The sequence below is a fragment of the Coregonus lavaretus genome, assembly GCF_964263955.1.
Source record: "Coregonus lavaretus genome assembly, chromosome: 3".
Classification (NCBI taxonomy): Eukaryota; Metazoa; Chordata; class Actinopteri; order Salmoniformes; family Salmonidae; genus Coregonus; species Coregonus lavaretus.
Genome location: NC_139990.1, coordinates 37,646,764 through 37,660,026, shown reverse-complemented (window position 1 = coordinate 37,660,026; position 13,263 = coordinate 37,646,764). Strand labels below are relative to the sequence as shown.

General features: G+C 44.9%; 1 protein-coding gene across 1 annotated transcript in view; it reads left to right on the top strand.

Moving 5' to 3' along the window:
- The window catches only part of LOC311111937 (ankyrin repeat and IBR domain-containing protein 1-like), a 69,880-nt gene that overhangs the window by 23,107 nt on the left and 33,510 nt on the right, over positions 1-13,263 (top strand). The window contains 4 exon segments of the mRNA XM_084154866.1: positions 3,780-3,956; positions 4,893-5,010; positions 9,800-10,008; positions 13,042-13,130. Coding sequence (XP_084010992.1) covers positions 3,780-3,956; positions 4,893-5,010; positions 9,800-10,008; positions 13,042-13,130 — 593 coding nt within the window.

Genomic DNA, 13,263 nt, shown 5'->3' with positions numbered 1-13,263 from the left:
CAGGACAGTAGCTCTCCAGGAACAGGGTTGGAGTGAATCTATAAGATGGTAGCTTTCCAGGAACAGGGTTGGAGTGAACCTATAGGACGGTATCTCTCCAGGAACAGGGTTGGAGTGAACCTATAGGATGGTAGCTCCAGGAACAGGGTTGGAGTGAACCTATATGATGGTAGCTCTCCAGGAACAGGGTTGGAGTGAACCTATAGGACGGTAGCTCTCCAGGAACAGGGTTGCAGGGAACCTATAGGATGGTAGCTCTCCAGAAACAGGGTTGGAGTGAACCTATAGGATGGTAGCTCTCCAGGAACAGGGTTGGAGTTAAACCTATAGGACGGTATCTCTCCAGTAACAGGGTTGGAGTGAACCTATAGGATGGTAGCTCCAGGAACAGGGTTGGAGTGAACCTATATGATGGTAGCTCTCCAGGAACAGGGTTGGAGTGAACCTATAGGACGGTAGCTCTCCAGGAACAGGGTTGCAGGGAACCTATAGGATGGTAGCTCTCCAGGAACAGGGTTGGAGTGAACCTATAGGACGGTAGCTCTCCAGGAACAGGGTTGCAGGGAACCTATAGGACGGTAACTCTCCAGAAACAGGGTTGGAGTGAACCTACAGGACGGTAGCTCTCCAGGAACAGGGTTGGAGTGAACCTATAGGACGGTAGCTCTCCAGGAACAGGTTTGGAGTTAAACCTATAGGACGGTATCTCTCCAGGAACAGGGTTGGAGTGAACCTATAGGATGGTAGCTCCAGGAACAGGGTTGGAGTGAACCTATATGATGGTAGCTCTCCAGGAACAGGGTTGGAGTGAACCTATAGGACGGTAGCTCTCCAGGAACATGGTTGCAGGGAACCTATAGGATGGTAGCTCTCCAGAAACAGGGTTGGAGTGAACCTACAGGACGGTAGCTCTCCAGGAACAGGGTTGGAGTGAATCTATAGGATGGTAGCTCCAGGAACAGGGTTGGAATGAACCTATATGATGGTAGCTCTCCAGGAACAGGGTTGGAGTGAACCTATAGGACGGTAGCTCTCCAGGAACAGGGTTGCAGGGAACCTATAGGATGGTAGCTCTCCAGAAACAGGGTTGGAGTGAACCTATATGATGGTAGCTCTCCAGGAACAGGGTTGGAGTGAACCTATAGGATGGTAGCTCTCCAGGAACAGGGTTGGAGTGAACCTATAGGACGGTAGCTCTCCAGGAACAGGGTTGCAGGGAACCTATAGGACGGTAACTCTCCAGAAACAGGGTTGGAGTGAACCTACAGGACGGTAGCTCTCCAGGAACAGGGTTGGAGTGAACCTATAGGACGGTAGCTCTCCAGGAACAGGGTTGGAGTTAAACCTATAGGACGGTATCTCTCCAGGAACAGGGTTGGAGTGAATCTATAGGATGGTAGCTTTCCAGGAACAGGGTTGGAGTGAACCTATAGGATGGTAGCTCTCCAGAAACAGGGTTGGAGAGCCCTGCCCTAGGCACTTCTGTAGATCTGATTTCACAACAAGGAAAATCTGTCTTGTCGATTATCTTCGAACATCCCATATACAGTGGGGAAAAAAAGTATTTAGTCAGCCACCAATTGTGCAAGTTCTCCCACTTAAAAAGATGAGAGAGGCCTGTAATTTTCATCATAGGTACACGTCAACTATGACAGACAAATTGAGATTTTCTTTCTCCAGAAAATCACATTGTAGGATTTTTAATGAATTTATTTGCAAATTATGGCGGAAAATATGTATTTGGTCACCTACAAACAAGCAAGATTTCTGGCTCTCACAGACCTGTAACTTCTTCTTTAAGAGGCTCCTCTGTCCTCCACTCGTTACCTGTATTAATGGCACCTGTTTGAACTTATCAGTATAAAAGACACCTGTCCACAACCTCAAACAGTCACACTCCAAACTCCACTATGGCCAAGACCAAAGAGCTGTCAAAGGACACCAGAAACAAAATTGTAGACCTGCACCAGGCTGGGAATACTGAATCTGCAATAGGTAAGCAGCTTGGTTTGAAGAAATCAACTTTGGGAGCAATTATTAGGCAATGGAAGACATACAAGACCACTGATAATCTCCCTCGATCTGGGGCTCCACGCAAGATCTCACCCCGTGGGGTCAAAATGATCACAAGAACGGTGAGCAAAAATCCCAGAACCACACGGGGGGACCTAGTGAATGACCTGCAGAGAGCTGGGACCAAAGTAACAAAGCCTACCATCAGTAACACACTACGCCGCCAGGGACTCAAATCCTGCAGTGCCAGACGTGTCCCCCTGCTTAAGCCAGTACATGTCCAGGCCCGTCTGAAGTTTGCTAGAGTGCATTTGGATGATCCAGAAGAGGATTGGGAGAATGTCATATGGTCAGATGAAATCAAAATATAACTTTTTGGTAAAAACTCAACTCGTCGTGTTTGGAGGACAAAGAATGCTGAGTTGCATCCGAAGAACACCATACCTACTGTGAATCATGGGGGTGGAAACATCATGCTTTGGGGCTGTTTTTCTGCAAAGGGACCAGGACGACTGATCCGTGTAAAGGAAAGAATGAATGGGGCCATGTATCGTGAGATTTTGAGTGAAAACCTCCTTCCATCAGCAAGGGCATTGAAGATGAAACGTGGCTGGGTCTTTCAGCATGACAATGATCCCAAACACACCGCCCGGGCAACGAAGGAGTGGCTTCGTAAGAAGCATTTCAAGGTCCTGGAGTGGCCTAGCCAGTCTCCAGATCTCAACCCCATAGAAAATCTTTGGAGGGAGTTGAAAGTCTGTGTTGCCCAGCGACAGCCCCAAAACATCACTGCTCTAGAGGAGATCTGCATGGAGGAATGGGCCAAAATACCAGCAACAGTGTTTGAAAACCTTGTGAAGACTTACAGAAAACGTTTGACCTGTGTCATTGCCAACAAAGGGTATATAACAAAGTATTGAGAAACTTTTGTTATTGACCAAATACTTATTTTCCACCATAATTTGCAAATAAATTCATAAAAAATCCTACAATGTGATTTTCTGGATTTTTTTTTCTCATTTTGTCTGTCATAGTTCACGTGTACCTGTGATGAAAATTACAGGCCTCTCTCATCTTTTTAAGTGGGAGAACTTGCACAATTGGTGGCTGACTAAATACTTTTTTCCCCCACTGTACAGGTAACTGCCAAAATTAATGAAACACTAAATGAGGGATACAAAGTGTATTGAAAGCAGGTGCTTCCACACAGGTGTGGTTCCTGAGTTAATTAAGCTATTAACATCCCATCATGCTTAGGGTCATGTATAAAAATGCTGGGCAGGCCATTATTTTGACTACCATGGCTATCCCCCCATAGGATGACAATGCCCCCATCCACAGGACATGTGTGATCATTGAATGGTTTGATGAGCATGAATACGATGTAAACCATATGCCATGGCCGTCTGTCACCAGATCTCAACCCAATTGTGAGATTCTGGAGTGGCGCCTGAGACAGTGTTTTCCACCACCATCAACAAAACACCAAATTATGGAATTTCTCGTGGAAGAATGGTGTCGCATCCCTCCAATAGAGTTCCAGACACTTGTAGAATCTATGCCAAGGCTCATATGAAGCTGTTCTGGCTCGTGGTGGCCCAACGCTCTATTAAGACACTTTATGTTGGTGTTTCCTTTATTTTGGCAGTTACCTGTGAACAGTGACTCTCCTCTGCCTCTAGATCCTAGTGAAGAGAAACCCACCTGTTTGACTATTCTCTCTTTCCAATGAATGCCATGTCTCTCCTCTCTCTGTCCTCTTCTAGATTCTAGTGAAGAGGGAAGCGGACCTGTTTGCAGAGAATGAGGACCGTGAGACGCCGTGTGACTGTGCAGAGAAGCAGCACCACCAGGAGCTGGCCCTCAGCCTGGAGTCTCAGATGGTCTTCAGCCTGGCCCCAGAGGGCATAGAGGCAGAGTACGCTGCTCTGGATCACAGAGAGGTAGGCTAGATACTAGATATCCCTACTGTAGAGAGATACTGTAGTGTAGTTACCCCACCATGTCTTCAGTCTGGCCTCAGGGGACATAGAGGCAGAGTACGCTGATCTGGAACACAGAGATGTAGGCTAGATACTAGATATCCCTACTGTAGAGAGATACTGTTGTGTAGTTACCCCACCATGTCTTCAGTCTGGCCTCAGGGGACATAGAGGCAGAGTACGCTGCTCTGGAACACAGAGATGTAGGCCAGATACTAGATATCCCTACTGTAGAGAGATACTGTTGTGTAGTTACCCCACCATGTCTTCAGTCTGGCCTCAGGGGACATAGAGACAGAGTACGCTGATCTGGAACACAGAGATGTAGGCCAGATACTAGATATCCCTACTGTAGAGAGATACTGTTGTGTAGTTACCCCACCATGTCTTCAGTCTGGCCTCAGGGGACATAGAGGCAGAGTACGCTGATCTGGAACACAGAGATGTAGGCCAGATACTAGATATCCCTACTGTAGAGAGATACTGTTGTGTAGTTACCCCACCATGTCTTCAGTCTGGCCTCAGGGGACATAGAGGCAGAGTATGCTGCTCTGGAACACAGAGGAATTCAGACCCAACCAAGGTCATCTCCAGTGCAACATAGCAAAAGGTATTTTGCAATACTGGGGACTGTCTTTGAATACAGTCCAGTGTTGTTGTAGGAATGCGCTGACCACTTGAACAGCGAGGCGGAACCGTCAGCTGGGCTATTGGCCACACTACAGAAACATTATCACGGTTATAGTCCCATGCATGTGACTGCCCTGTTCTCTCTCTCTCGTTCTCTCTCTCTCTCTCGCTCTCTCGCTCTCTCGCTCTCTCACGCTCTCTCTCGCTCCCTCTCTCACTCTCACTCTCTCTCTCTCTCTCCCTCTCTCTGTCTCTCTCTCCCTCCAGCTATACGAGGGCCTGAGGCCTCAGGAGCTGCGTCGTCTGAAGGACATGCTGATAGTGGAGACAGCAGACATGCTGCAGGCCCCTCTCTTTACTGCTGAGGCTCTGCTCAGAGCACATGGTATGGACTACACACACACACACACACACACACACACACACACACACACACACACACACACACACACACACACACACACACACACACACACACACACACACACACAGCTAAACTGTTCAGAGCTGAACTGACATGTGAATAGGGGACTGAGAGAAGCCTATATGAATAGGGGACTGGGAGAAGCCTATATGAATAGGGGACTGGGAGAAGCCTATATGAATAGGGGACTGGGAGAAGCCTATATGAATAGGGGACTGGGAGAAGCCTATATGAATAGGGGACTGGGAGAAGCCTATATGAATAGGGGACTGGGAGAAGCCTATATGAATAGGGGACTGGGAGAATCCTATATGAATAGGGGACTGGGAGAAGCCTATATGAATAGGGGACTGGGAGAAGCCTATATGAATAGGGGACTGGGAGAAGCCTATATGAATAGGGGACTGGGAGAATCCTATATGAATAGGGGACTGGGAGAAGCCTATATGAATAGGGGACTGGGAGAAGCCTATATGAATAGGGGACTGGGAGAATCCTATATGAATAGGGGACTGAGAGAATCCTATATGAATAGGGGACTGAGAGAATCCTATATGAATAGGGGACTGCTAAACTGTTCAGAGCTGAACTGACGTGTGATAGTAAAGACATTTGAATGATGCTATTATTATTCTGTACTTTAGGGAATCCCGCTTCATTTGATCAGATACGCTGGTCCCACTCAATTTTTATCACTGAGCTAAATTTCCTTTACAACCATGTAAGGAATGTCACTTATCAAAGCCTTAAGGACAAAGCTCAGGTCTCTCACTTGCTATAATGTCCCTCTCGTGTTGTATTATAGACAAGGTTTAATTCTATGGGAATAGAGGAAACACCAGAATGATCCTGAAGGAGATCATATAGAGGCTGAAGTATATGACTGAGGATGCATCCCATAATGCTTCCCTATTCCTTATATAAAGTGCATTCGGAAAGTATTCAGACCCCTTCACTTTTTCCACATTTTGTTACGTTACAGCCTTATTCTAAAATTGATTAAATATTTTTTTCCCCCTCATCAATCTACACACAATAACCCATAATGACAAAGCGAAAACACGTTTTTAGACATTTTTGTAAATGTATTAAAAATAAAAAAACAGATACATGATTTACATAAGTATTCAGACCCTTTGCTATGAGACTCGAAATTGAGCTCCGGTGCATCCTGTTTCCATTGATCATCCCTGAGATGTTTCTACAACTTGATTGGAGTCCACCTGTGGTAAGTTCAATTGATTGGACATGATTTGGAAATGTTTACATACACCTTAGCCAAATACATTTAAATTCAGTTTTTCACAATTCCTGACATTTAATCCTAGTAAAAATGTCCTGTTTTAGGTCAGTTAGGATCACCACTTTATTTTAAGTATATGAAATGTCAGAATAATAGTAGAGAGAGTGATTTATTTCAGCTTTTATTTCTTTCCATCACATTTCCAGTGGGTCAGAAGTTTACATACACTCAATTATTATTTGGTAGCATTGCCTTTAAATTGTTTAACTTGGGTCAAACGTTTCGGGTAGCCTTCCACAAGCTTCCCACAATTAGTTGGGTCAATTTTGGCCCATTCTTCCTGACAGAGCTGGTGTAACTGAGTCAGGTTTGTAGGCCTCCTTGCTCGCACACGCTTTTTCAGTTCTGCCCACACATTTTCTATAGGATTGAGGTCAGGGCTTTGTGATGGCCACTCCAATACCTTGACTTCGTTGTCCTTAAGCCATTTTGCCACAACTTTGGAAGTATGCTTGGGGTCATTGTCCATTTGGAAGACCCATTTGCGACCAAGCTTTAACTTCCTGACTGATGTCTTGAGATGTTGCTTCAATATATCCACATAATTTTCCTTCCTCATGATGCCATCTATTTTGTGAAGTGCACCAGTCCCCCCCACAGCATGATGCTACCACCCCCGTGCTTCACGGTTGGGATGGTGTTCTTCGGCTTGCAAGCCTTCCTCTTTTTCCTCCAAACATAACGATGGTCATTATGGCCAAACAGTTCTATTTTTGTTTCATCAGACCAGAGGACATTTCTCCAAAAAGTACAGTCTTTGTCCCCATGTGCAGTTGCAAACCATAGTCTGTCTTTTTTATGGAGGTTTTGGAGCAGTGGCTTCTTCCTTGCTGAGCGGCCTTTCAGGTTATGTCGATATAAGACTCGTTTTATTGTGGATATAGATATTTTTGTACCTGTTTCCTCCAGCATCTTCACAAGGTCCTTTGCTATTGTTCTGGGATTGATTTGCACTTTTCGCACCAAAGTACGTTCATCTCTAGGAGACAGAACGCGTCTCCTTCCTGAGCGGTATGACGGCTGCGTGGTCCCATGGTGTTTATACTTGCGTACTATTGTTTGTACAGATTATTGTGGTACCTTAAGGCGTTTGGAAATTGCTCCCAAGGTTGAACCAGACTTGTGGATGTCTACACATTTTTTTTCGGAGGTCTTGGCTGATTTCCTTTGATTTTCCCATGATGTCAAGCAAAGAGGCACTGAGTTTGAAGGTAGGCCTTGAAATACATCCACAGGTACACCTCCAATTGACTCAAATGATGTCAATTAGCCAATCAGAAGCTTCTAAAGCCATAACATCATTTTCTGGAATTTTCCAAGCTGTTTAAAGGCACAGTCAACTTAGTGTATTTAAACTTCTGACCCACTGGAATTGTGATACAGTGAATTATAAGTGAAATAATCTGTATGTAAACAATTGCTGGAAAAATTACTTGTGTCATGCATAAAGTAGATGTCCTAACCGACTTGCCAAAACTATAATTTGTTAACAAGAAGTTTGTGTAGTGGTTGAGGAACGAATTTTAATGACTCCAACCTAAGTGTATGTAAACTTCCGACTTCAACTGTATATGGTCCCACAGTTGACAGTGCATGTCAGAGCAAAAACCAAGCCATGAGATCGAAGGAATTGTCCGTAGAGCTCCGAGACAGGATTGTGTCGAGGCACAGATCTGGGGAAGGGTAACAAAACATTTCTGCAGCATTGAAGGTCCCCAAGAACACAGTGGCCTCCATCATTCTTAAATGGGAGAAGTTTGGAACCACCAAGACTCTTCCTAGAGCTGGCCTGACAAACTGAGCAATTGGGGGAGAAGGGCCTTGGTCAGGGAGGTGACCAAGAACCCGATGGTCACTCTGACAGAGCTCCAGACTTCCTCTGTGGAGATGGGAGAACCTTACAGAAGGACAACTATCTCTGCAGCACTCCACCAATCAGGCCTTTGTGGTAGAGAGGCCATACGGAAGCCACTTCTCAGTAAAAGGCACATGGAGTTTGCCAAAAGGCACCTAAAGACTCATGAGAAACAAGATTTTCTGGTTTGATGAAACCAAGATTGAACTCTTTGGCCTGAATGCTAGCGTCACGTCTGGAGGAAACCTGGCACCATCCCTACGGTGAAGCATGGTGGTGGCAGCATCATGCTGTGGGGATGTTTTTCAGAGGCAGGGACTGGGAGACTAGTCAGGATCAAGGGAAAGATGAACGGCGCTAAGTACAGAGATATCCTTGATAAAAACCTGCTCCAGAGCGCTCAGGACCTCAGACTGGGGAGAAGGATCACCTTCCAACAGGACAACGACTCTAAGCACACAGCCAAGACAACGCAGGAGTGGCTTCGGGACAAGTCTCTGAATGTCCTTGAGTGGCCCAGCCAGAGCTCAGACTTGAACCCAATCGAACATCTCTGGAGAGACCTGAAAATAGCTGTGCAGCGGCGCTCCCCATCTAACCTGACAGAGCTTAAGAGGATCTGCAGAGAAGAATGGGAGAAACTCCCCAAATACAGGTGTGACAAGCTTGTAGTGTCATACCCAAGAAGACTCAAGGCTGTAATTGCTGCCAAAGGTGCTTCAACAAAGTACTGAGTAAAGGGTCTGAATACATGTAAATGTGATATTTCAGTTTTTAATACATTTCTAAACATTTCTAAAAACCAGTTTTTGCTTTGTCTATATGGGGTATTGTGTGTAGATTGATAAGCGGAAAAAAACAATTTAATCAATTTTAGAGTAAGGTTGTAATGTAACAAAATGTGAAAAAAGTAAAGGGGTCGAAATACTTGCTGGACAGGACGCCAGTCTATCGTAGGGCCCATAGGGCTCTGAGGCAGCTTGCTGGACAGGACGCCAGTCTATCACAGGGCCCATAGTGCTCTGAGGCAGCTTGCTAGACAGGACGCCAGTCTATCATAGGGCCCATAGGGCTCTGAGTCAGCTTGCTGGACAGGACGCCAGTCTATCGTAGGGCCCATAGGGCTCTGGTTCAAAGAAGTGCACTGTGTAGGGAATAGGGTGCCATTCAGACACATCCAGAGAGTTTCTAAGAAAGGCTGGTTGTGGCTTCTGACTGCATTATGTGTCCTGTGGTGCAGAATAGAATACCCAGAAACACCATGAAAGAAAGATGTTTGAAATCAGGTTCTTCCCATTGTCCTCCAGGAGAGGCAGAACATGTTGTCATTCTCCTTGTACCTTAGTTTGAAAGAGAGTAGTGAGAGAGAGGATTATTTCTCCTTTACAGACAAAAGGCTAGAGTAAATGATTTGAGTTTCTTGTATAAGAAAGGTCTGGTATGCCCTAAATTGCAGGTGCTGACCAGATTGTCTGTTGCTACTGTGCCACAGATTGGGACCTAGAGAACCTGCTGGAGTATTTGGTTGAGAGGATAGCTTTAAGACTGAAAGGGTATTACCTAACTAGTGTTTTCTATCTTTCCTGCTATAGACTGGGACAGAGAGAAGCTGTTGGAGGCCTGGATGTCTAATTCTGAGGAGTGCTGCCAGCGGTCTGGGGTCCACATGCCCAGTGCTCCCCCTAGTGGGTACAACGCCTGGGACACCCTGCCCTCCCCTCGTACCCCCAGGACCACCCGCTCTTCCATCACCTCCCCCGACGAGATCAGCCTCACCCCCGGGGACGATGATAGAACACTGGTGAGGGCAGGAAGCATAGAGAAAAGAGGAGACACGCACATACACACACACATACACACACACACACACAGATACAGGCGTATACACGCACACACACACACACACACACACACACACTGGTGCTTATAGATCATTCATCCAGTCAAAGACAGCTCAATAGTGTGAAGGGGCTTCCCTTCCTATGTTATCTCTGGTGAAATGAATTTATTGAAACTGAAAACCTATTGAATTCCAAACCTTTCATGTGTCAGAGACAAGGAAAGGAAGCCCTGAGACAGTATGACTAAAATGTAAATGTATTGAGACTTACTCCCAGTATCATGTCAGAGACAAGGAAAGGAAGCCATGAGACAGTATTGAGACTTACTCCCAGTATCATGTGTCAGAGACAAGGAAAGGAAGCCATGAGACAGTATTGAGACTTACTCCCAGTATCATGTCAGAGACAAGGAAAGGAAGCCATGAGACAGTATTGAGACTTACTCCCAGTATCATGTCAGAGACAAGGAAAGGAAGCCATGAGACAGTATTGAGACTTACTCCCAGTATCATGTGTCAGAGACAAGGAAAAAAAGCCATGAGACAGTATTGAGACTTACTCCCAGTATCATGTGTCAGAGACAAGGAAAGGAAGCCATGAGACAGTATTGAGACTTACTCACAGTTTCATGTGTCAGAGACAAGGAAAGGAAGCCATGAGACAGTATTGAGACTTACTCCCAGTATCATGTGTCAGAGACAGTATTGAGACTTACTCCCAGTATCATGTCAGAGACAAGGAAAGGAAGCCATGAGACAGTATTGAGACTTACTCCCAGTTTCATGTGTCAGAGACAAGGAAAGGAAGCCATGAGACAGTATTATATTGAGATTTACTCCCAATATCATGTCAGAGACAAGGAAAGGAAGCCATGAGACAGTATTGAGACTTACTCCCAGTATCATGTCAGAGACAAGGAAAGGAAGCCATGAGACAGTATCGAGACTTACTCCCAGTATCATGTGTCAGAGACAGTATTGAGACTTACTCCCAGTATCATGTCAGAGACAAGGAAAGGAAGCCATGAGACAGTATTGAGACTTACTCCCAGTTTCATGTGTCAGAGACAAGGAAAGGAAGCCATGAGACAGTATTATATTGAGATTTACTCCCAATATCATGTCAGAGACAAGGAAAGGAAGCCATGAGACAGTATTGAGACTTACTCCCAGTATCATGTCAGAGACAAGGAAAGGAAGCCATGAGACAGTATCGAGACTTACTCCCAGTATCATGTCAGAGACAAGGAAATGAAGCCATGAGACAATATTGAGACTTTCTCCCAGTTTCATGTGTCAGAGACGAGGAAAGGAAGCCATGAGACAGTATTGTATTGAGATTTACTCCCAGTATCATGTCAGAGACAAGGAAAGGAAGCCATGAGATAGTATTGAGACTTACTCCCAGTATCATGTGTCAGAGACAAGGAAAGGAAGCCATGAGCCAGTATTGAGACTTACTCCCAGTATCATGACAGAGACAAGGAAAGGAAGCCATGAGACAGTATTGAGACTTACTCCCAGTTTCATGTGTCAGTCAAGGAAAGAAAGCCATGAGACAGTATTGAGACTTACTCCCAGTATCATGACAGAGACAAGGAAAGGAAGCCATGAGACAGTATTGAAACTTACTCCCAGTTTCATGTGTCAGTCAAGGAAAGAAAGCCATGAGACAGTATTGAGACTTACTCCCAGTATCATGTGTCAGAGACAAGGAAAGGAAGCCATGAGACAGTCTTGAGACTTACTCCCAGTATTATGTGTCAGAGACAAGGAAAGGAAGCCACGAGACAGTATTGAGACTTACTCCCAGTATCATGTGTCAGAGACAAGGAAAGGAAGCCATAAGACAGTATTGAGACTTACTCACAGTTTCATGTGTCAGAGACAAGGAAAGGAAGCCATGAGACAGTATTGAGACTTACTCCCAGTATCATGTGTCAGAGACAAGGAAAGGAAGCCATGAGACAGTATTGAGACACTTCCATTATCATGTCAGAGACAAGGAAAGGAAGCCATGAGACAGTATTGAGACTTACTTCCAGTATCATATTGAGTCTCTAGTGCCTCTTGTGTTATGGCATGGTTCTACCAGACAACCTTGATTTGGAGAAAAACACACATCATCTCTGAGAGGAAACTGAACTAATAACAATTTCTGTCAGACTGAGATTTGACTTTATCAGCAAATCAACTCAGTGGAGGAGTAAACCAGTGAATAGCTAGGCCAGTCCTCAACCTAACTGTTAGGCTACACACTGTGTTGATTGACCAATTCTGTACTCAAGGGTCCTTTCTGAAGGTTTCAGTAGATGGGATTACAAGCTGCCTCTTTCAGAGATCAATACAGTCATTGTTGAGTTCCAGTGGGTTCCTCACAGTCCATTGTTCCTCTTCAGACTGTAGAACAAGGCAGCAGTGTGTGGAGTAGAGGATGCCTGGGCAATGCATTGTGTTTTATGGAATAGACATTTTGTCAAAAGAGATGATGATGATGATGATGGGCTTCAGGAAGATCTGCTCGGCTGTTCTCCACATCACAGATAGTCAAGGTTAAAAAGTGCATATGTTAATAAGAACTTCCTGTACACTGTTACACTGTAGCCAGATCCTCAAACTTATCCAAACAGGATATTTGTTTTTTCAAATTGAATATGCACTAAACAGAATCTATAATATTGCCTGTCATTCTGTCAGTCTTGTGTGTTTTTTCCTGATGCTCTGACAATCTAATCAGCTATTGCATGTTTGTTAGTTTTGTCATTCATTTTGCTGTAAAGACACTTTGTAATTCCTGTCAAAATATGTGTTTCCTGTCATTCTCAGTTCTGTGTTGTATTCTCCCTGTGTCTTTGAAAGAAACGTATCTAAACATCTATTATGCCTATGTGGGCTGGGCATCCTTGAAGATGAATGACACTATAATAATACAATAAATCAATCAATCAATCTGTAAGCATCTCAGTTGTGTTCTTCTCCCTGTCTCTCTGACAGTGTGGGATCTGCATGTGCCCCATGTCTATCTTCGAGGAACCAGTTGACATGTCATGTGGTCACGAGTTCTGCCGAGCCTGCTGGGAAGGGTGAGCTTATTCCTTCCATAAAACAAGTGCGTCCCAAATGGCACCCTATTCCCTACATAGTGCACTACTTTTGACCAGAGCCCTGTTCAAAAGAAGGGCACTACATGGGGAATAGGGTGCCATTTGAGATGCA